The sequence below is a fragment of the Centroberyx gerrardi genome, chromosome 4 (genome assembly GCF_048128805.1).
Source record: "Centroberyx gerrardi isolate f3 chromosome 4, fCenGer3.hap1.cur.20231027, whole genome shotgun sequence".
In the NCBI taxonomy this organism is placed as follows: Eukaryota; Metazoa; Chordata; class Actinopteri; order Beryciformes; family Berycidae; genus Centroberyx; species Centroberyx gerrardi.
The window spans coordinates 9,221,395-9,241,670 of record NC_136000.1 but is presented as its reverse complement, the minus strand read 5'-3'; the positions used below and the strand labels follow the sequence as shown (position 1 = coordinate 9,241,670).

General features: G+C 43.1%; 2 protein-coding genes across 2 annotated transcripts in view; one reads left to right on the top strand and one right to left on the bottom strand.

Annotated features, from left to right (window-relative positions):
- The first annotated feature begins 426 nt into the window (after window positions 1–426).
- tmem168b (transmembrane protein 168b) lies at window positions 427–5,946 on the top strand. The gene is made up of 4 exons (XM_071910538.2): window positions 427–1,735; window positions 2,031–2,173; window positions 2,963–3,237; window positions 3,773–5,946. Exons 1-4 carry the CDS (start codon window positions 599–601, stop codon window positions 4,318–4,320), a joined length of 2,103 nt encoding a protein of 700 aa, XP_071766639.2. The 5' UTR covers window positions 427–598; the 3' UTR covers window positions 4,321–5,946.
- A 319-nt stretch (window positions 5,947–6,265) lies between these two features.
- The window catches only part of ptdss2 (phosphatidylserine synthase 2), a 35,210-nt gene continuing 21,199 nt past the window's right edge, over window positions 6,266–20,276 (bottom strand). The window contains exons 7-13 of the mRNA XM_078282957.1: window positions 19,688–19,738; window positions 18,955–19,068; window positions 17,701–17,819; window positions 17,022–17,136; window positions 14,582–14,727; window positions 13,352–13,537; window positions 6,266–9,927 (exon numbers count right to left, since the gene is read on the bottom strand). Coding sequence (XP_078139083.1) covers window positions 9,768–9,927; window positions 13,352–13,537; window positions 14,582–14,727; window positions 17,022–17,136; window positions 17,701–17,819; window positions 18,955–19,068; window positions 19,688–19,738 — 891 coding nt within the window. The 3' untranslated portion in view covers window positions 6,266–9,767. The remainder of the gene's footprint in view (window positions 9,928–13,351; window positions 13,538–14,581; window positions 14,728–17,021; window positions 17,137–17,700; window positions 17,820–18,954; window positions 19,069–19,687; window positions 19,739–20,276) is intronic.

Below are 20,276 nucleotides of genomic sequence, written 5' to 3'. Positions count from 1 at the left end.
TCGTCTGCCTTTACTTCCTGGAAAAACGTTAAACAAACATCACGTTTCAACTATTCAACACACTACTTTTTCTGCGACTTTGGCCATATCGCCTTAATGTATTTATACAACTGAAGCGCCATACCACTTTTATGTTTGTTGTCATTGTAGAGTCTGGCAGTTTGGATAACAGCCGTACAACAAGATTGTCCCTTCATACTTGCCGTAGTCGAAGCCAAACAAAGTTATGGCGGCTGTCATCTGCTCCAAAACTTTTGACGTGCGAAACTTTTCGAAGTGACATGTCTTCAACATTCCTGACGGCTGGATTGTGGGTGCTCCATCTCATAACTTTCAAAACCATCTCGGATATCAGATGAGAAAAACTACTACCTTCATAAATGATCAAGCAAAACGGTTAGCTGTGTGTGCTAACCGCTGACCGGCAAAGATGCAGCGCTGTTAGCTAACGGTAGCTAAGCTAACCACTTTCAACAAGTTCGATTTAGCACTTAGTCACGTCAGTCTCGGGTTATTTCAGATGCCATCACATACGTCGTCTTTATAACTCAGCCGAGTGCCTCCTTCTCACTTTGGACAGTTAGTCTTCCGTGGCAAAATGTGTCGTTTTCTGCGCTACTGTGTCAGCCACTGTCTGCATGCAGCCATGACCCGGCTGGAGGAGGTCAACGGGGAAGTTAGCATGTGGTCCTCTGTCCGGTGGCTGGGCTACCTGTCCGGCCTCAACCTGCTGGTCGCCCTGTGCCTGGGACTCTATGTGCGGTGGGAGAGAACCGCAGAGTCCATGATCCTGATCATTTTTGTTTTGGCTCTGTTTGTGCTCGGAATAGCAAGTATATTGTACTACTATTTCAGCATGGAGAGAATCAGCCTGAGCCTCCTCCACCTATGGTTTGGGTTTTTGTTGGGTCTGCTTTGTTTCCTCAACAGCGCTGCCCTCAAGAGTGACGTCAAGGAGCAGGCGACCAACTACCTGCTGCTGGCCAGTGTGGTGTTGAGGACACTGTGGGCGCTGCTGGAGAGAGTGTGTGGCTGTACCAGATACCGCCCTGCCTTCCTCACCTCAGCAGAGTTCCTGGAGCTGGCAGGCTTCGCCATCGCCAGCACGGTCCTGCTCGTTCAGAAGTCTCTGAGTGTGATGGTGCTGGTGGTGGCGCTGGCCACACTGATGGTCGCCCTGCGGATGAAGGCTCTCCTGGCTCTGCCCAACCTGGTGTGCTTCGCTGTCATCACCGCCGTGCTGTTCTTCAGGTCTCTGAACATCTCCACCAATCCCTTCGCCCTCGCCTGCTTCTTCAGCCAGCTCATCTGCGACCCCTTGCTGGATGTGTACTTCAGCGGCCTGTCGGTGACGGAGCGCTGGCAGCCTTTCCTGGTGTGGCGGGGCTTGTGGCGCCGCCTCTCCCTCCTGCCTCTGCTGGTGGTGGAGCTGACCTTCTTCATCCTGGCCGCTCGGAAGCTGACGGACCTGGACCGGTGGTACTTGATGATCCCGGGCTTCGTGGCGTGCGGGCTCTTCTGGGCCATCTGCCACTTGGTGTTTGTCATCACAGTGTGCGGCTTCCACACCAAGCTCAGCGAGTGCCAGAGGCTGTGCTCATCTCAGGGGTCAGGGGTCAGCGGCCTGGACAAGGTCATGGCCTCTAAGGGCATGAGGCACTTCTGCCTCATCTCTGAACGCCTGGTGCTCTTTTCACTGGTGTCAACTACAATCCTCGCTGCTCTTTCATGGCAGGTAGGGGAACAATATACATCTTATCCTTTACAGAGAGATATTACATAAGGTGGAATTCACTGTAATACACAGCACTATGGTGACATGAAATGGAGCACATATTCTCCTCATTTGGAGAATCTATCAAGATGTGCTTTTTCACAGTATTAAATTATTTTTAGGAGCATATTCTACTAAAATTTTGTATATTGTAATATCTTGCTGCATTTTGTTTTGTAGCAGTTCCCTTCTTGTGTCTCTGATCAGTATAAGTCTCAACCAGTATCTCAGTGACTCTTGTGAATGTGCTTCCCAGGCCTCCAGCAGTATCTTCGTCAGCATGTTTCTGCTGGTCCTGCCTCTGGAGTCTTTGTTCCACGGCCTTTTCCACGAGCTCGGGAACTGTCTGGGAGGAACCTGTGTGGGCTATGCAGTGGTCATCCCCACCAACTACTGCAGGTGCTGCATCATGCAAACTAATGCAAATGTATAGTGTAGGTTACGTGTTGTCTGCAGGGTGGGAAGTCAACACCAGCTATCGGCCAAATGCTGGTAGACTGGCTGTGACCAAGTCTTTGCTGTCAGGGCCCCAAAGCTCTGGAACGACCTGCCTGAGCGAATCAGGCCAGCTAAGTCAGCGTCTTCCTTTAAATCATTTCTAAAAACATACATTTATCAAAAAGTGTAACTTTTAATCCTGGTCTGATTTTAGCCTCATGTATTAATGAATTTTAAATTTTCTTAATTAGGCTAATTTGTTTGTCTTTTTATCTCTTTGCTATGTTTATTATTACAGTATCTTCAGTTTTTATTTTGCACTACAAGTTTTATTCCTTGCACTTGTTCCTTGTTGTGAAGCACTTTGTAAGTTAATCAACCATTCCCTTGATGGCCATTTTGAACTTAAGTCACACTAGTGGTGGGAAACTCTACCTGGAGGATTTGGCATACATAAAACTAGCATTACATATTGGGCCAAATATGTTACCTTGAACTGTGCACTGATATTTTTGTTTGTCCAATTCCCAAAGTTTGTACAGATAGCTGGGCTGTGCTTGCTCTTCCAGGTAGTTTCCCACCCAGAGTATGACCTAAGTTTAAAATGGCCACATTGGGAATAAGGTCTATTACAAAATCAAGTTGGCTGGCAAAAGTTAGTTTCCTGCCATGGTTGTGGGCCGACTGTTCAGTACATCTTTCTCTCTTTTCATCTTGCCTTTAACACTCACCTCCTCTGTTTTTTTGCAGTCCTGACGGCCAGCCCATGCTGCTGCCTCCGGACCAAGTGCAGGAGTTGAACCTGCGCTCTACAGGCATGTTGAACAGTGTGCAGCGTTTCTTCGCCCACCACCTGATTGAGACATTTGGCTGCGACTATTCGACCAGCGGCGTGACTCTGGAGGCCCTGCAGGCCAAGATGAAGTCCTTCCTGGAGCTCCACACTGCAGACGGCCCTCGCCACGACACTTACGTAGTCTTCTACAGCGGACACACCCACCGCTCCGGAGAGTGGGCGCTGGCAGGTCAGAGTTAATGCATAACATCTGGTGGAAGCCTTTATCCAAACTGCTTTACTGTAAGGTTCGACTGATATGGGTTCGTGAATGCTGATACTGATTTTTGTAGATGAAGGAGCCGATAGTCGATATTTTGTGGCGATAATTGACCATGTTCATGCTCAAAAACTTACGAGTATCCAGTGTTTCCCCCCAGAATTGTATTTTCTAGTGGAAAAGCCACTGAAACGGCATTTAGACCACGGGAAACTAAAACTCATTTATTTATTTTTCTCATTTTTTTATTCTTACATGGTCATTGTAAGGATTATTGTCAGGGCACTATGATCCTGACCCATGCACATTAGTTGCTTCTAATTTTAGTGATCTAGGGATTTAAGCTTATTCTACTGATGCACTCATTGTAATTCACTAAATGAATTCATACTAAATTGTAAATGTAATGTACTATTGCATGTGTCGCACAAGAAGAAAAAGGTGCCAACAATTGTAACCTAGATTACTGTCTGTCTGATCTTTGCTGTTTTGTGTTTGTCGTTAGGCGGAGACACTCTCCGCCTGGAGCAGATCTTGAAGTGGTGGAGGGAGAAGAACGGCGGCTTCTGCTCCCGCCTCATTCTGGTGCTGGACTGCGAGAACTCGTTGCCGTGGGTGAAGGAGATCAGGAAGGTGGAGAGTGTGTACGTGGCGGTGCAGGGGGCGGAGCTATCCCGGGTGACGGACCTCGAGCTGCAGGACGCCCCCCAGCTCGGCGACTTCACCTCCCAGTGGGTGGAGTATAACTGTAACGCGAACAGCGACATCCAGTGGTCCGAGAGGGGCAGAGCGGTCACCGCCGCCTACGGCATCTCCAAACACTGGAGCGACTATACGCTGCACCTGCCCACGGGAAGTGATGTCACCAAACACTGGAGGATGTACTTCCCCCGGATGACCTACCCGGTGGTGCAGCTGGCGCTCTGGTGCGGCGGCCTGAACCTGCTGTGGGCCTGCAGCGTCTGCCTACGGTGCCTCAAGAGGGTCAAACTCAACTGGTTCCCACCGGCTATACTGGACACTGGACAAGGCTTCAAACTGGTCAGATCTTAGAAAAGTATAAAATATATTTCACACAGATTGGGAATATTTTTTATCAGTTTTTATGATTGTTGTCTTGGGTGTGCGAGATTGAGGTTTTTTTGGACTCTGAGCAGAGGCAGCTATTGGATTGTGAACCCGTCACTAACCAATGAACAGCAAGTATTAGTTACTGAGAAAGCTAATCACTTAGTTACTGATAGGTGCGTTTTGAAAATATTGTCTTTTAGTACCAGTTTTTATATTCTTTTCCAATTGTTCTACGAATGTCGGTTTTTTAGATTTGATCTGCACATCCATGTCGAACGGACATCCCAGTATGTGGGATGAGACTGTCACGCATTCACGCTAAATATTTTGCACATCATTTTATTTTGCATTGCATTTACCATTGAGATCCACCTTGAAATTACACACATTCGCATTGTGCCTTTTAAGAATCACCAAAGAACATCAAAGCAAGCTGGGTTGATCTTGTTTTCCTTAAACCAAAATGGCCGTGGTACAATTTCCCAGTGAGATCTCAGGCATCTGAATTATATATTATAAGTGGTCTTTTTTTCTAGAGCTTAAATTATATATTGTATTTTGATTGTGAAATGATTCCTCTTATACCCCTCTATGTACTGTATACTATGCATTTTATGAACTGCATTGGGTCAAAGCTTTGACTATTTACAATGCACTGCTCTGCGTCTGTTGTATCAGCATTTTCTAATGCTTATGGGGCGATTTTAAATCTACTCCAACTGTTTCAGGGAGTCCAGAAAGAGTTTTAACTGTATAGCTGATTGCACTACAGGTGGAGATGTGATAACTATTTATCTCATATGTGATTGATTTACTGATGAGGGTTTGTTACAAGATTATTTAGCTATGCAAGCTTATTCTAATCACTTCTATGTATATGGAAAGGGCTTTATCTTGGTGACAGATGGAGTTTGGACTGTGTAATAAAGAACTGGCTGAATTATTAATTTAATGGGCTCCTAATAATCTTCATGATATAGTCTGCCATCTGCTGCGATGCAATTTCCTGTCAGACGTTGAGGAAATGATGTAGCAATTAAAACTCCTTTCCATCCAAAGAAAGTAAAACCAATTCATGTAGGGCAAGAAGGAGGGTAGCTGCGCAAGAAATTATTGTAGTGTAAAGAAAGTCTGCTCTGGCATAAATTAACTTGATTTGGTTGATATGAAGTTTGATTAGCCTAACCTTTATCTGACATACTGGCACTTGACAAACCTACAAAAGAAAACAAAAACCCCAAAGAACTTGCCAGTCAACTTTAAAGAAGGGTGCATAGTTGTAGGGTTTAACTACTGCCTCAGCTGTCTGGTTGACATAGTTGCCCAACCGGTTGGCCTTGTCAGTGGAATATTTGTGACAGAAAATGTCAGCCACCCACTTCACCCAGCAACCAGCACCCAGTGGTACCTCTGTCAGTGAGGAAATGTTGCTGACAGTGAGCCCGTGTGGGCAGGGAGAGAAAAATCCCAGTTTGACAGCCGCCATCCCATCACACTACCAGATACAAGCTCTCAACTACAGGAAGTGAGGAAGCACTTTTTAAATACATACAACACCTGTATTTTATGTAGTGGAACTTGTATGTTGTTGCTCTATAGACCAGTTGCTCTTTCAAATTGTTAAATCTTGTTTGAATCATTTTTACTAAATCGTTAAGTCAATTTAAGAGTCAACTATCCTTCAGAAAGTCAGTGTCTCCCACCAGTTTGTGCACTTTTTTGAAAAGTATCTTTGGCTGGTAATTATTTTAATCAAGTGTTCACATCTCAAAACTCCAAAATCAAGTTACTTACCAGAATGAGGATTAAAGGGCATGAGGCTCTTCAGCACAGTGCAGCTTTGTAGCTTTTTTCATTTCACTACTATACCTTTTATATCGGTATCACCAAATTTGTTTAAAAAAAAAAAAAGCATTTCAAACCCATGGACTGCACCAAATCTGCAGGTTTTCAGTTGATTTTATTGAAAACATTATAAAATAACATGTGGTACAGCAGCATTTCAGTTCTTTTTTTTGTTTATGATCCTTAGCTAATATGTTCACATTTACTCAAACCAAGTTGAAAATGGCTTATACAGCAAAGTTATCCATGATGGTTGTCAAGGAGACGGACCGCACAGGAAGAGGCAGAAACAGAACATCTACCGCCCCCGTGTGGCTGCAAGGTGGAACTACACTGAACCCTCAAACACCAAGAAACAGTCCTGGTTGACCCCAACACAGGTTTTTGGCAGGCGGATTCCAATTTAGTTCAACAGGTACATTAGTAAGTTCAATTCCTGAATTTACTATTCTGTGATATCTGGACTGATTGGCAAATTCATGACTTGAGCTCGTTTTTATCCCTCGAATTCAGTGATGTGAAACAAAAGGGCTTCCACCAATCCAAGGCATGAATATGGGCACAAATATCCACTGAATCCCCAGCCCACATGTCTAAAAATCTTTAAAAAAAAAAAAACCTCTAGAACTTCTACCAAGTTCTCGACAGACCGAATTACACAGCACAGGATAACGAGTACAAACTTGGACACGTCTGCTACACAGCATTTTTAGGGTTTTAAATTTTCACGGCAGTCTCGATATTCAAAGAAGAGGGCGAAATATGCAAACAAACAACTTGGCTGGAGTAGCAGGGCGTTCTTCTTTCTGGAAAAAGAGAATGAGCCTTACATGTGCATTGCAAATGACAACCTGTTTTCAGATTAGAAAAAAAAAAAAAAAAGATCAGAAATGATCAGCAGTGAAGGAAACGCCCTTTCCTTTGAACAGTAGGATCTGCTGGATTACATTCACAAGTAGATTACAATGGCATCAGTACACACCGGCCTAGGTTACAACAGGAAATTTGGAGCTAGATTCACGGATGTCGTCTACTTTGTCATCAACGGCGTGACACGCATCCACTGGGACACAATGAGACACACACAACTTTACAACCGATCACTGACAAGCAACGAGCGCAAAGGCTAAACCTTTTTAGTCTTCTGTAATCTTTGGGGAAATGCCTTCTCTCTGTCTGCTGAACATCCGGAGGGTGAATAAACAAAAGCAAGTGAATTGTGTAAACATCCAACCAGACTTCTCGGCAGCAAGGATGATATTTTCAATTAGTCCATGTCAAATTTTTCAATGTAATTCAAATGGTTTGTAGCATGACGAGAAGTTCAGAACATTTAACAAGCTGTGACTGACGGGGAAATCAAAGCAACCAACATAAGCGCTTTCACATATTCAGACTGTAACATCCAATTTTAAAGCTGTTGAAATCGGGCAGCCGGGGCCAAGTTTGGACACACCTTCATTGTCTAACTCCCAAGTAGATTTGGTTTCAACCATCTGACCCGCTGGTGTCTATTAAAATAAAGCTGTTATGCTGACATAACTGACTCCGATGGCTTTGGGACTTTGCAAACTTTGTTTTAGTTGAACTTAAAAAGGAATCTAAATGAAGTTTAACAGCTGTTTGAGTGGCTCGAGTCGGCCTGGATGGCTCTTATGGCTTTAGCAAGAATGGGTTCTAAGCTTTGGCTGATTGCATGTGCAATATGGCGGCTCCGCAGAGCTTGAATGGTTTATACCCTGGGGGGGGGGCGTTCCCTTCCCAATCCAACACACAGCTCAACCTAATACCGCAGTTTTTCCTTGACCACATATGGCTGGCGTTCATCCCACTTCAGCTAATTCAGAACACAACGTCTCAATAAAATTCAAGAATTTTAAAATGTTTTGGCATAAAAGGCTTCAAATATTGAACTCGGATGTCGGTTCACATTCTGACTTGACTGAATGTGCCAACGGTTGAACTCGTTACATTTCCTACTACAGTGGAGGAACATCGAGACCTCCGCCACCGTGTGCGATCCAGCATGCCTCCTTCAGAAGGGAACTGAGCATAGCTTACCATGAGTGTGATTGTCCTGGATGTGTTCATTAGAGTGCTGTGGATTTCTCATGACCACACTTCATGAAAAGCAACTCGAGTACAATCTAGTGTTCATGATCTATTCTCCTTAAAGTAATAACAACAGTAATAACAAAACATCTACAAAAGACACCCAAACTATATTCCTTACAGCATGTATATCAGCGGTTAGATACCTAGAATATGGTACATCTTTTTTTACAAACTTGCCGTTCTTTTCAAGAACAAAGCCTAAAAGGACAGAGTGGCTTTGGCCAGTTTTCCTGTCTGTGGGAGGACCCCCGTTGGTTTTAAGGACTATGAAAGACTTCTGCCGGGAACTCGATCACTGGAGGCTCAGCGTCGCTAAGCGTCCAGCGATGCGTGATCAATACATCACCCGAGTCGTGCGGGAAACCTTTTACTGTAAATGAACAGCTGATATTGTCTCCCACATGTAAACAATGTATCACGAACCTGGGACCAAACCAATTTTAAAATGTCAAAAATACATGGGCACCAATGGAAAACAAACTAGTTGTTCCTCCAAAGTTGCTTTTCTGCAGGAATCCGGCAATATTCCAATAGAAGCGTATGAATATTTAATCGAACGCGACAGAGGAATGTGTCATTATCAGTCGAGCTCCTCTTCCACTGGTGCTTGGTGATGCTGTGCCCGGCCGAATCGAGTCCCAGGTTGATACTGACGATTGCATAGCAGTGGACAATAAACAGAATCCTAATCCAATCCTGATCGATCGCTGCACGTCAGGCACACTCTCCCCTCTCTCATCTGCACCGATCTGAGAAACGCACGACGGGACGAAGCATATTTACAGCGGCTGGCGGCCGTGCATCTTCTGACGCTCACCTCTTTGTGTAGTGCAGCTGGGAACGAGGAGGCTGCAGTAGATTGTTATTGGTCTCTACCTTCTTTAAAGATCAGACTGACCAACGGAACTGTCCCATCCGTTCCCTGCGGTCACAAGGCCATCCCTCCTTCCGCTAATCTACCTCTCTTGTATTCAGCCTTCCTCTAAACCCTAAAATTCATCACCCAAAATCGTATAAATAACAGATACATCTTCTCCCTCGTATAATTCCCCAAACGCTCTTTTAAAAAAGAAAAAGAAAAAAGAAAAGAAAAATACAATGAGGTAAATCCCTGTAGTATGATGATAACTAGACAATGCACCAGCTGAAAATTGACTGCCTCCCTCCCTCCCTGTTGCTTTTTGTTTAGTGACTAGTGTTAACAGTGAATAAGCCAGCATTGGAATGACTCTAGTTGGTTCATGTAGGCACAAGAACAACAGTTTACACCACACACACACACACACACACACGTTCCACCTGCGATCCGTTTGCCTCTATGTGTGTGCTGCTGTGTCGTGTTTCTCCTTCATTGTTTGTTTTTTTTTCTTTTTTACCCCCCCCCCCCACATCGTGTAACTTTGTCCTTTCTCTTGCACCGCTGCCGACAGTGTGACCAACAGGCTCCGCCCCCCCCGCTCGCTCTGCCCTCAGGACTTCCTCTGCCGCAGCGTCTCGGAGCTGCCGTTGAGTTTGCTCCGCCCGGAGGGGGTTGCCGTGCTACCGTTGCCCAGAGGGCGGTCCCGCTCCCGGTCAGACGGGACCTCCTGTTTGCGCCGACGGGTCTCTTTGTAGCGTAGTGTTATATCACTGTGGGAGGAAAGGAGGGAGGGAGGGAGAGAGGACATATTATTACAGAAACTGTCAAGACTTAAGAACATTTTCCAACAGAGGTCCATGTGCCAGAACACCTATGCACACACACACACACACACACAAAATACTTCCAATATAGGCCAGACAACAGACTGGAAGCATCAGACGTGCACATTTTCAAATTCAATTGTTCTTTCATTTCCAGCAGGCCCACCGGGGGGATGGATCGATATTTCATAAGCGTGTGTTGGTTTCATTTGGAGTGTCAGCGGGTGAGCAAGCTGTTTTCAGCGGGCTCCTGCCACCCTGCCCACATAAACCGCAGATGTGGCTACGCTACCGGCGAGGGACAAATCAGATTCTTCTCCAGTTTTTTTTTTCCATTTAACATCAACACAATAAGCCTGTTAAGTTTGTCGACTTAACCCAGGAGCCAAGAGTTGGATTAATAGAGGAGTCAGTTTCTGTTGTCGACAACTTTACTTTCTTCCATGTAAATTAGTCAACTATGAACAGTAATTAAAATCCATCATGGTGGGAAGCAAGTCCAAGGATTTCAAGGAGGTTGGCGCTCCCACCTGCAGCAGTGGAGATATTAAGTTGTGCAGCATCAGATATCACATCCGGGGCGTCCAGGTCTTTAACCCTTAGATGCATAAGTGGATCAAAAATGGCCCAGCTGGGTTTTTTTCGCATCAACATTTTTTTTGCATCGAAAAAAGCTATTCCTCAAAGATCTAATTTTTCAGTTTCCATAAGTGGGTCAAAAATGACCTCTATGCATTTCCTATGGAGTTGACATTGATTCTAATTTGGGTGATTTTTGACCCGAACACAGGAGAGTGCCGGTTCCAATAACCTGCGCAACTAAGGGTTAAAGGATATTTCACTGCAGTAAAATGTTTATTAGCACACATATCTCTATAGTTCATGAATGGTCATGTAAACACACCACTCTGGGTAGCGTTCATACATCTGCAAGCAGAAAGAAAAGCAAATCAAGGTAAGATGCCATTCTGTGTCCCAGATCATGCTTAAAGAAGTAGGTTTGTCTGACAGCAATCAGTGACATTAAGAGCTGGGGGAAAAATCCTGACTACTGGTAATGACAGTGAATCATGGGACAGCTAATGTTGGAGCATCACTGCTCCTGAACTTCTATGGAGGTAAAGTGAAATATCTCTTTAATACTCACCTTGGCCTGCTGATGTTAATTGTGGTATAACAGTTGCAGGAGAGGACATGACACATCTGAACCTTTATAACTCAGACCTGGGCCAAATGGTATTTGCAAATAATTCTTAGCTGTTTCTGTTTTTAATCTGCTTGGAGTAGCAGATGGGTTGGGTTTGCTGCATTGGGACAATTTAGATCAGGTAGGCCATCAATAACAGAACAGTATACTAAAATACTACAACTTTCAAATACTTTGTGATGGTCAAAATGCTTTTGTGAATTATCATACAGTATGTGGCAAAGCCCACCTATCTGGTACTGAAGGAGGCTAAAACAAACCATGAAAAGTATTTGCAAATACAATTTGACCCAGGTTTGGTAGAACTTCAAAATGGCATGCTTTAGTGTCCGGTGTCCTTGATGCACTGTACATTATGACTGGTAGGAGGTGCACCATGAGAAGTGGTGGAGCTGATCTGATTGGCTATCATTGGATGATGGGCAGTTCAGTGGGAGGAGTCGGCATGCTGATGCAGACAGTGTGTGTGGGGAGGGGGCGGAGGGGGGGGGTGCAGACAACTACCCTATTTTTCAATCAATAACCCCTACTGTCTCTTGTCTATCACAACTACAATGTCAACACAGGCTGGCTGTCTTCTTTATGACTAAACTGACTGTAGTAGAAGTAATGATAATACAAATGGATCGAAGGGGATGACTAAAAATGAAGATGACAATATTCACCACAGCAAAAAACTGAAAAGTGCCATGCAGGAAATTAATCCATGTGGAGCGAGATCTGTGCTGTAGAGGATCCCAAACGCCCTCTGGATATTAATATGGATCCAAACAATATGAATGGTGATGAGAGTGCTTACAATGGAGATAATTAAAAACAAAAACACCACACTGCTGATAGGAGGGAGTGGACGGTGCAAGCGCCTCTCTCCTATACCTACCTCACTGGACATGGACATTACTGCATTACTGCTGAGCACGGGGGGGAGGGAGGGGGGAGTAAAGGGACAGAGGGAAGGAGAAAGGGAGGGAGGAAGGATGGGGAGAGGGGGTCCAGGAGGGGAAGAGAACAGACGAGAAGCTTAACATGCTGGGGCGGGGCTTTACCTGACAGGAGCACAACTCAACAGAAGCCAAATCAAACCAAAAATAAGCTAAACCATCGCTGTATGAAGTCATGAGGAAAATCAAAATCAAATACAGACCCTGCTGCTAAAAGTCACATTGGACGGGGTCACTCACACGTAAAGCCACAGTGATGCAGTTCAACTGACCACTGTGTCTAGATGGTACTTTATACAATGCATGTTTCATCAAACACTTGTTGAATACTTGATTCTTTTGTTTATTTGCAAAATGCAGAGCAGAATGCCCCATTTTAAAGTGGTACAGACAAAATATAATGCTGCTGTCCGTCTTACCTCACCGTACCAGTATTTTAAATCCTTTCTAACTGAACTTGACGGCACTAAAGCATCAAATTTTAGATAAGCTCCCTGAATGGAAACAGTATATGTGTAATGTATAGAGGATAGTGTGTTCTGTGAACCTCCTGCACTCTTATTTTAATTAACCGGATACAGGTAGGAGGAAATATGAAGCGGGCCAATCACAATCTTGCGTCGTCCTACGCGCAGTTACATTTTTGGAGAGATGCACGCAGGACTGCAAAAACAGTGATTGGCCCGCTTCCTATCTGCATCCGGTTGATGTCCGCCGATAGTGAAGACAACATAGAGCAGATCGAAGCTGAGGAAGTTTGCAAATATATTCATTTGTACGACACCTCATCTCCAAATTATAAAGACTACAAGATGTCGCTGAATTTGTGGTGAGAAATATCCAGAACATGAGCTTCAGAGAATGTCAACACTAGTACTACTTCTGTTGTGACTTCCCTGTTAACAAAGCACGCCACTAGCATTTCGGTGGTCTACGCACAGAATCCCCAACATAGTGAGCCTCGAGATTGGTTTTTGAGCGCAGACCATCTTTGTAATTTAAGTGTGATACTTGTGAAAGGGTTTCATGCACCAAAATTGTTTCTTTACCTTTGTTCTTTACCAGTGTTTCCCCTTTTCTTGGCATCTATGTCCTTTGCTCTCTGCAGAGCAATTTGCAACAGCCCCCTAAAGGGGTTTTGTAAATAAATTTGACTTGATCCCCACCCCCACCCCCCTTGCCCAGTAACCCACCGCCCTCTCCATCTATCTGTCAAGCTTACCGGATGAAGAATCGCCACAGGGTCCAGGTGAGGATGAGGAGGATTCCTAGGACCCAGCACTGCATGATGAAGAAGGGGATGGGCAGCAGGATGGTGTTGGGGTCGTACTTGACCACTATGAGGAACTCCGTCACTGTGATGGCCGCCACCAGCCACGCCTGCTGGCCCAGCTTCTTGTGGAACTTCCTGAGGGGAGCAGAGGATTTAAAAGGGTATGGGTTTACAAAAGGTGTTATTATGGTATAGCAGTAATACCATGGAGGGCGTTTTTTTGTGTTTATGGGTAAGCTGGTGATGTGGGGAAAACCAAAATACCCATAATCGCAGTAAATAAAGTACTCAAGGGAAATATGACTCATACAACAACTGTATGAAAAGCTTTCTACAAAGTAATGTACATACATAAAAATAAAAAATAAGACTGTGAAGGAGGATGATTGCTAAATAGCTTCCTGTTTACCATAAGAGTTGGCATAGCAACTATTAAAGCACGGCTTCTCATGCTTTATGAGAATTAGCAGCAGGGTTAGAACTTGGCTGAAACTTGGCTGAAACTACCAGATGTATAACAGCTTGTAACAAGCTATCCATTCTGACATGTACAATAAACCTGCAGTAACACTTCAGTTGAACCTGGTTTATAACACATTCATAAGGCCTGAACGACAGCTACATTACAGCTACATGGTGGATTCATAAAAAGTGAATTGGTCCTTTCATAAGTTGTTTATGTAATACTTATGTCAGCTGTGATGTTGCAGTGGAACAGCCAATTATTTCAGTGAAAATAAAGTCCTTGTGTCAATTGCCATTTGCTAAAAACACGCCTCGAGCTAAAAAATGGTAGTTTGTGTTATGAAACCTTGTTTCAGACACTGGATGCTGACCTTAATGGATAAGATTGGCGATTTTGGACCTACAGTATATATCATTTTTGTCTTACATACCTGTAGTACTTGGCATATGATATACAGATATTTTGACAAACCCTATTTGGACTCACTATTAGCAGCAATAGTCTAGCAATGAATTCCGCCATTAGCTGACTCTGGAGCCATTATTCTCTGCAGGTCCAAGTACTACAGGTATGCAAGAGACAAATTATACATAGGTCCAAAATCTCCAAACCTATCCTTTAAGTGTTACTCAATATACCTGCACATCTAACCAGCCTATGCACCCAACCAGCCCCTGCCCTCCACCTGCCACCTCCGTGCTGCTGTCACTCACGGGTCGTCCATGAAGTCGTAGATCTCCCTCATGGCCACGCCTCCCACGTTGACAAAGAAGACCAGGCGCAGCAGCACCAGGTAATGCTCCGGAGGCATCCACAGCACAAACTTCAGGTAGAATGTGTTCAGCTCCGCCAAGAGGAACTGGGAATGAGGAGGGAGGAAACAGGAGGGAGGAGATGTGGGAGAGGTAAAGAGATTGCAGAAGTTAAGACTTACAGAACAAAACCAAAGCATTATTACAGGAGACTTCTACTTTCTAGAGACAAAAACATCATCTTATTAACCTTTATTTATTTAGGCAAAGTTGACGCAGCATGCAAATTCCTTGCTCAAGGGCACTGCAGCAGTAGTTGTTGAGGGAGGGGAGAGACTTTCCCTGTGAGATTCACTTTCCCTGCTCAGATTTTCTCAAACTGTGCTGGAATCAAACTGCTTTTCTAACCTCTAGGCTGCCGCTGCCCACATCTGCAGGCAAACAGCATCATCCTGTGTGCTTTCATTGGGGAATAGAAGACCCGACAGTGCTGCGAATTTTATCACACATGATTAATTTATGAGCACTGGGAATATGATCAGCAGGAAGGCAAGTGGAGACGACATTTCACTTGTATGCTGCTCCGTTCACGCTGACATGTTTAGGAAAAAAATGGGTGGTGGCTTTTATTTCCAAACATATCCATGTGCATGATGTTATTTAAGAATTTGTGATCCACCACAAACTGAGTCAGTTGTCAGAAGGGATGAGGCGGACATGCAGAGGGAACATGGGAATAGGTATGGGGACAGGACAGGCGGAAGAAGGCCTGTCTTGGCCCTGTGGGTAAATTAGCACTGTTAATGCCTTCTCATGCACTCAGCCGTGAGTATGCATTGTAAGGCTGTCAGAACAAATTCCATTATTCGAATCGGAGTCGAGTGTTAAAAAAAAATCATGAAATCCGAGTCCCAACCTGCCCATTGAATGTGTCAAAAACAGCATTTTTTTTTTTTTTTTTTTTACAGCTGATTGAACTGAACACATCACTGGCTCCTCATGCCTCGGCTCCACAGACTCTCATCCTCTGTCGCTCTTGTGATACTCTTCTACTAGCCTGCTAGTTATTGTTGGCACACACATGCTTGCTAGCGGCATCATGGCAGAAAACACTCAGCCTGACAAGGAGATTACAACTCCTAATTTAAGAAGCGATGTGTGGAAGACATTTGGATTCCCTTCAGTAAAAGGGGAGAAACACCCAGCGATTTCCTCTCATCTTCTCTCTTGCAAATTTAAGACAAAACACCAACCCAAATCTTTCAAAATATTAAATAATGGAAAAACTGCATGTTGTGAATAAAGGCTGAATAGAATCTCTATCTGTTTAAAATGTTCATTGTGCCCTACTTGATGTGTCAATATTTATGTACATTTTAGCATTATTATTCAAATTTCACTTGAATTTGACTCATTTCAGTCAATTCATAGTCAAATGTATTTTCTGGGCTAATTGACAGCTAATGTATGGATTTAGTATTCATAAGAGGTGAAAATATACATGCATGCTATCTTATATAGTACACCCAATGTCTCGATTGTCTGAAGGCATAAAAATGATTCCTTAACCTTTTCTTCACCTTCATCTCCCTTTCATGAATGATGTGGATTTAACAGGGGAAATCAGTAAGGGATGATAGTTTTCAGTTTTGTGATGAATGTTTTTTTTCTTCTTTTTTACACTCTAGTCTAACAATGCACGTTTTCACATCTGCTTTTTAAATCTGATAATGTGAATACCCAACTATGCACATTTGTAATTCTGACTGTAAATTTGTAAATCTGCAAACTTCTGAACAAATTGTCAATGGGCAAAATAGTGAGAATAGGAACTCGGTAATGGCATGATGAGTGTATAGCTTTAATCTCATATATATATATATATATATACAGTATATATATTTATTTAATGTATTTTAGTGCAATTCTTTGGTGCAATGACCCATCTTAAAGAATAACTCCACACCAAACCTTTTTTTTTTAGTTGTAAACTAGTATTTAGTACTATGTCATTATGAAATACAAAAACGCCAATCATATTGTCAACAATTGAGCCCAAATGCGCCAGTGCCATATTTATTATTATTTCACTAAACCTGGCTCAGTTCGCCCTCCAGTGGTTAAAATGAGCAGCTGGTGTTCAGTTGGAGATGCAGCTGTGTCCAGATACAACAATCAGATACAACCCACCCAAGCCTATCAGCGTGTGCACATGCCCACGAACACTCCGCCCTGCTCCTCTTCTCACCAACCTGGATCAACGGCAAACCCGCCTCCTCTCCCCTGCTCTTCACGCCCAGTGTCTTGAATTTTTTTTTTTTTTAAATCGCGCAGTAGGCTGAGAGAAGCTCAAACTGGGTGCAGAATTACTCTTCAAGAATAGGACTAGGATATTTCTTACCATAAAGATGATGCCAAGCACAGCCAGCCAGCGGCGAAGGTTGGAGGCAGGCTTCCACTCAAACTTCACCCAGCTGTACGGGGTGAACTGGAAGGCTATACGCTTTATCTTCCCCCTGGGAAAGACACAGCAGGGGGCAGAAATGATCAGACTTCTCCACCACTGGTGCTGCTTCTGCAGTTTAACAGGCAATAACACTCAGCTTAAAAATTCACGAATTCATGTATGTTATTCCAAAGATCTAAAACAATCCGGTTGATATTTGCAAATAACTACACTAACTTCACTCAACTCTCACACAATAAAGACAACTATGTATTTTTGGAAAAAAATGTCAGTAGCTATTTTTGTGAAGCACTTTGTGACTTTGCTCTGTGAAAGGTGCTATATAAATAAACTTCACTTACCAGCTAATGTTAATCATTCAATAACTCTAAAAACAGAGGATCCAGTCTTTGCGAGGGTTATCACTTTGTCAACTAAGGACTTAAGTTGCCTACTATCCTTCAAAAAGTACCATCATTTGTTTAGATTGCGCGCTGTGAATCATTTTGTTGTTTGTCTAATTTTGGAACGAAACTCTTCAATTCAAAACACAACAAGGAAGATCCTGATTTTAATGAGGGCAGCTATATGCGAGCCGTTCTCAGTGTGTAGGGCAGTGAGTGTGGAGTCGTACTTGTATGTAGGAATGTTCCAGAGGCCCTGCCACTGGTAGGGTTTCATCGACAACCAGCCCAGCGTCTTCATACCACAGTAGATCCCCAGACCGTTACACACCAACACATCCATGATCCACTGGAGGGATGGAGGGAGAGAGAGAGAGAGAGAAAGGAAGGATGACATTTTTATCAAATGGGGTGATTTTTGTCTGGTTATTAAGGCATATCAAGGTTTTAAATGCACATCCTCAGACACACCAAAAGCTTATGACAGTGATAAACTGATATCTAATATTTTTTATAATGGTTCCACTGTTTCATATTGTATACATGCTGATATTTATATTCCATTACATTATGTTTATATGCAGTTATTTCTATATATGGTACAAATTTCTATTTTGTAATCAATATTTGAGTAAGTAATGGTGTCTGCTGGTAACATCTGTATGTAACAACTGGTAGTAACTGCCCTGCTACTTTGCACCCATACAGTCTACTTAACATGTGTTTAAATTGTCACCAGCATAAGCTTATATAACGCCACAACTGCTTACATTCTGTTTCCATTCCATTTTATTACTTTACTGTTTGATTTATATTATTTTTCTGTGCTCATAATCTTCTTGCCTTTTCTTCCCTGCTGAATCCCACTACTTTTGCTGCTGCAATGACCCAGTTTCTCCACGAAGACCATTGAAGGTTCATTGTATCATATAAACAAATGAGCATATAATAACAGAAATGTAATGGCTTTAGCCTGCACCAGCAGGCTTCGGAGACCAGGATAATACAAAATCACAATGCTGCCCTTCCTCAACTTATTGTGAAGTGCTCCACTTTCTGTCTTCTTACCACACACTTTACTGCAGAGCAAGGTCACTGAATTACAGCTACCTTCCTTCTAGCTGAGTGGCTCAAGGAAAGAGCTGGGTCAGACTTATTTCACACAGCATGCAAAGACTGAAGAGTCTATCGACACGTAATATCTGTGCAGGTCTTCTACTGGTCTTGGATTAGCAAACAAGTTGCTGCCTCTATCGCTGCCTTTATATCTGCTGGCCTTAGTTTTGTTTTTCCTCATTATTATCTTCACATATTATTAGCAGAAGGATTTGATGACCTTATGTTTATATATTTTATCCATTTATTTGAAATTTAGCAGTGTAACTTAGTTTTTTGAAGGCACAACTGTTGACAAGCGCTTGCTTTCAGTGCCTTACCCATCCTCCCCCCATAAATAAACACAGAGCAGTAAGATTTGTACGTACGTGGTCCCACCAGCACTCAGAGAAGTTGGGTAACTGGTGCTCCAGACTGTATTCCAGGAATTCAAACATGACACTGATGATCATACACATCCACCAATCCCGAATCATCAGCGTCTGAGGGAGAGAAGGGGGGAGAGAGGGGGAGGGCAGAGGAGGAGAAGGACAAGGTCAGAAAAATACCATAGAAAGAAACTGAATATAAGAACCAACGATCGCGTCACGATCACTGCACTGGTAAAAGGTTGTGTTGTCCTGATTGATATGGAGAAGATAATATATTGCCAAACTTTACAGGGCATAAATTGATCTAATAAGGTGACATTTTATTGATCCTTGTAGGGTCATTGGCTTTTCGCTTGCTCCCCTCCAGAAGAGGTCAGAGCGCTACAGAACAACATGCCTGGAGCTGGCAGGAGTTCAGTTTCTTGCCATCCTGCTCACTGTTAGACTTGACAACATACGTAAGTTCATCTCATCTAATCAAAGGTGTTTTTCCTGACATGGATTATAAGAATGCACTGACAATTTGGTCTATTTCCTTACTTCTGAGATGATGCTAGCTTTTACCGTCCACTAATAAACATTCATTGTACTTCAGGGTTAACATAGGCAACAAATAAAAACAATCTCCTTCTCACAGTGGTGTTTTGAAGAGCGTGGGTGTCTGTCTGTGCATTCAATATGTCAGGCAGCATACCTGAGAAACCATCTCACTGCATTGACAGACACCTACCTTGATATACCAACCCAGGAAGTGAGCTGGAACAAAGCCATCCATCTTGTCCTGAAGAGACAAACCAACATGTTAATCTAACATCATGTTCTCCCAACAAGAATACCCACAAGAAAAATTCTTCTATTCATGTCAAACTCAGTGCTACAGTCAACCCCACAGCCACACAGCCTGTCTGTCCATCAAGCTCAACCTGAACGCTCAACAGCTTTAAAATTCACCAATAATCAAGTTACGAGCTAAATTACTTGACATTCTGTTGTCTCCTGAATAAGACAACATCAACAACATCCCTGTTATGCATATTACCATAGTGTCTCAGCAATAATTAATAAAAGTAAATAGGACCAAGATAAAACTTGGCTGGGCATCACAAAACACAAAAACAGAATATATTGTAAACCAGACAAAGTTCTTCAGATTTTTTTGTTAATTCAATTTAAACCTTAAAACATGTAGACTAAAACCTATTCACTACTTTGGTTGATTTTTTTGTTGAACATCACAGTTCATCCAAATTAAGTCTGCATTAAATTCTATATTTATCCTGCTCAGTAACTTAGCACCTTTTAGTTTTACCGTTATTTAT

What these genes read in the sequence shown, in the direction of transcription:
- tmem168b (XM_071910538.2), top strand. Translation starts at nt 599, where the DNA reads ATGTGTCGTTTTCTGCGCTACTGTGTCAGCCACTGTCTGCATGCAGCC. An exon ending in ATCCCCACCAACTACTGCAG is followed by an intron (nt 2,174 to 2,962) that starts GTGCTGCATCAT and finishes GTTTTTTTGCAG; the next exon opens with TCCTGACGGCCAGCCCATGC. An exon ending in CGGAGAGTGGGCGCTGGCAG is followed by an intron (nt 3,238 to 3,772) that starts GTCAGAGTTAAT and finishes GTTTGTCGTTAG; the next exon opens with GCGGAGACACTCTCCGCCTG.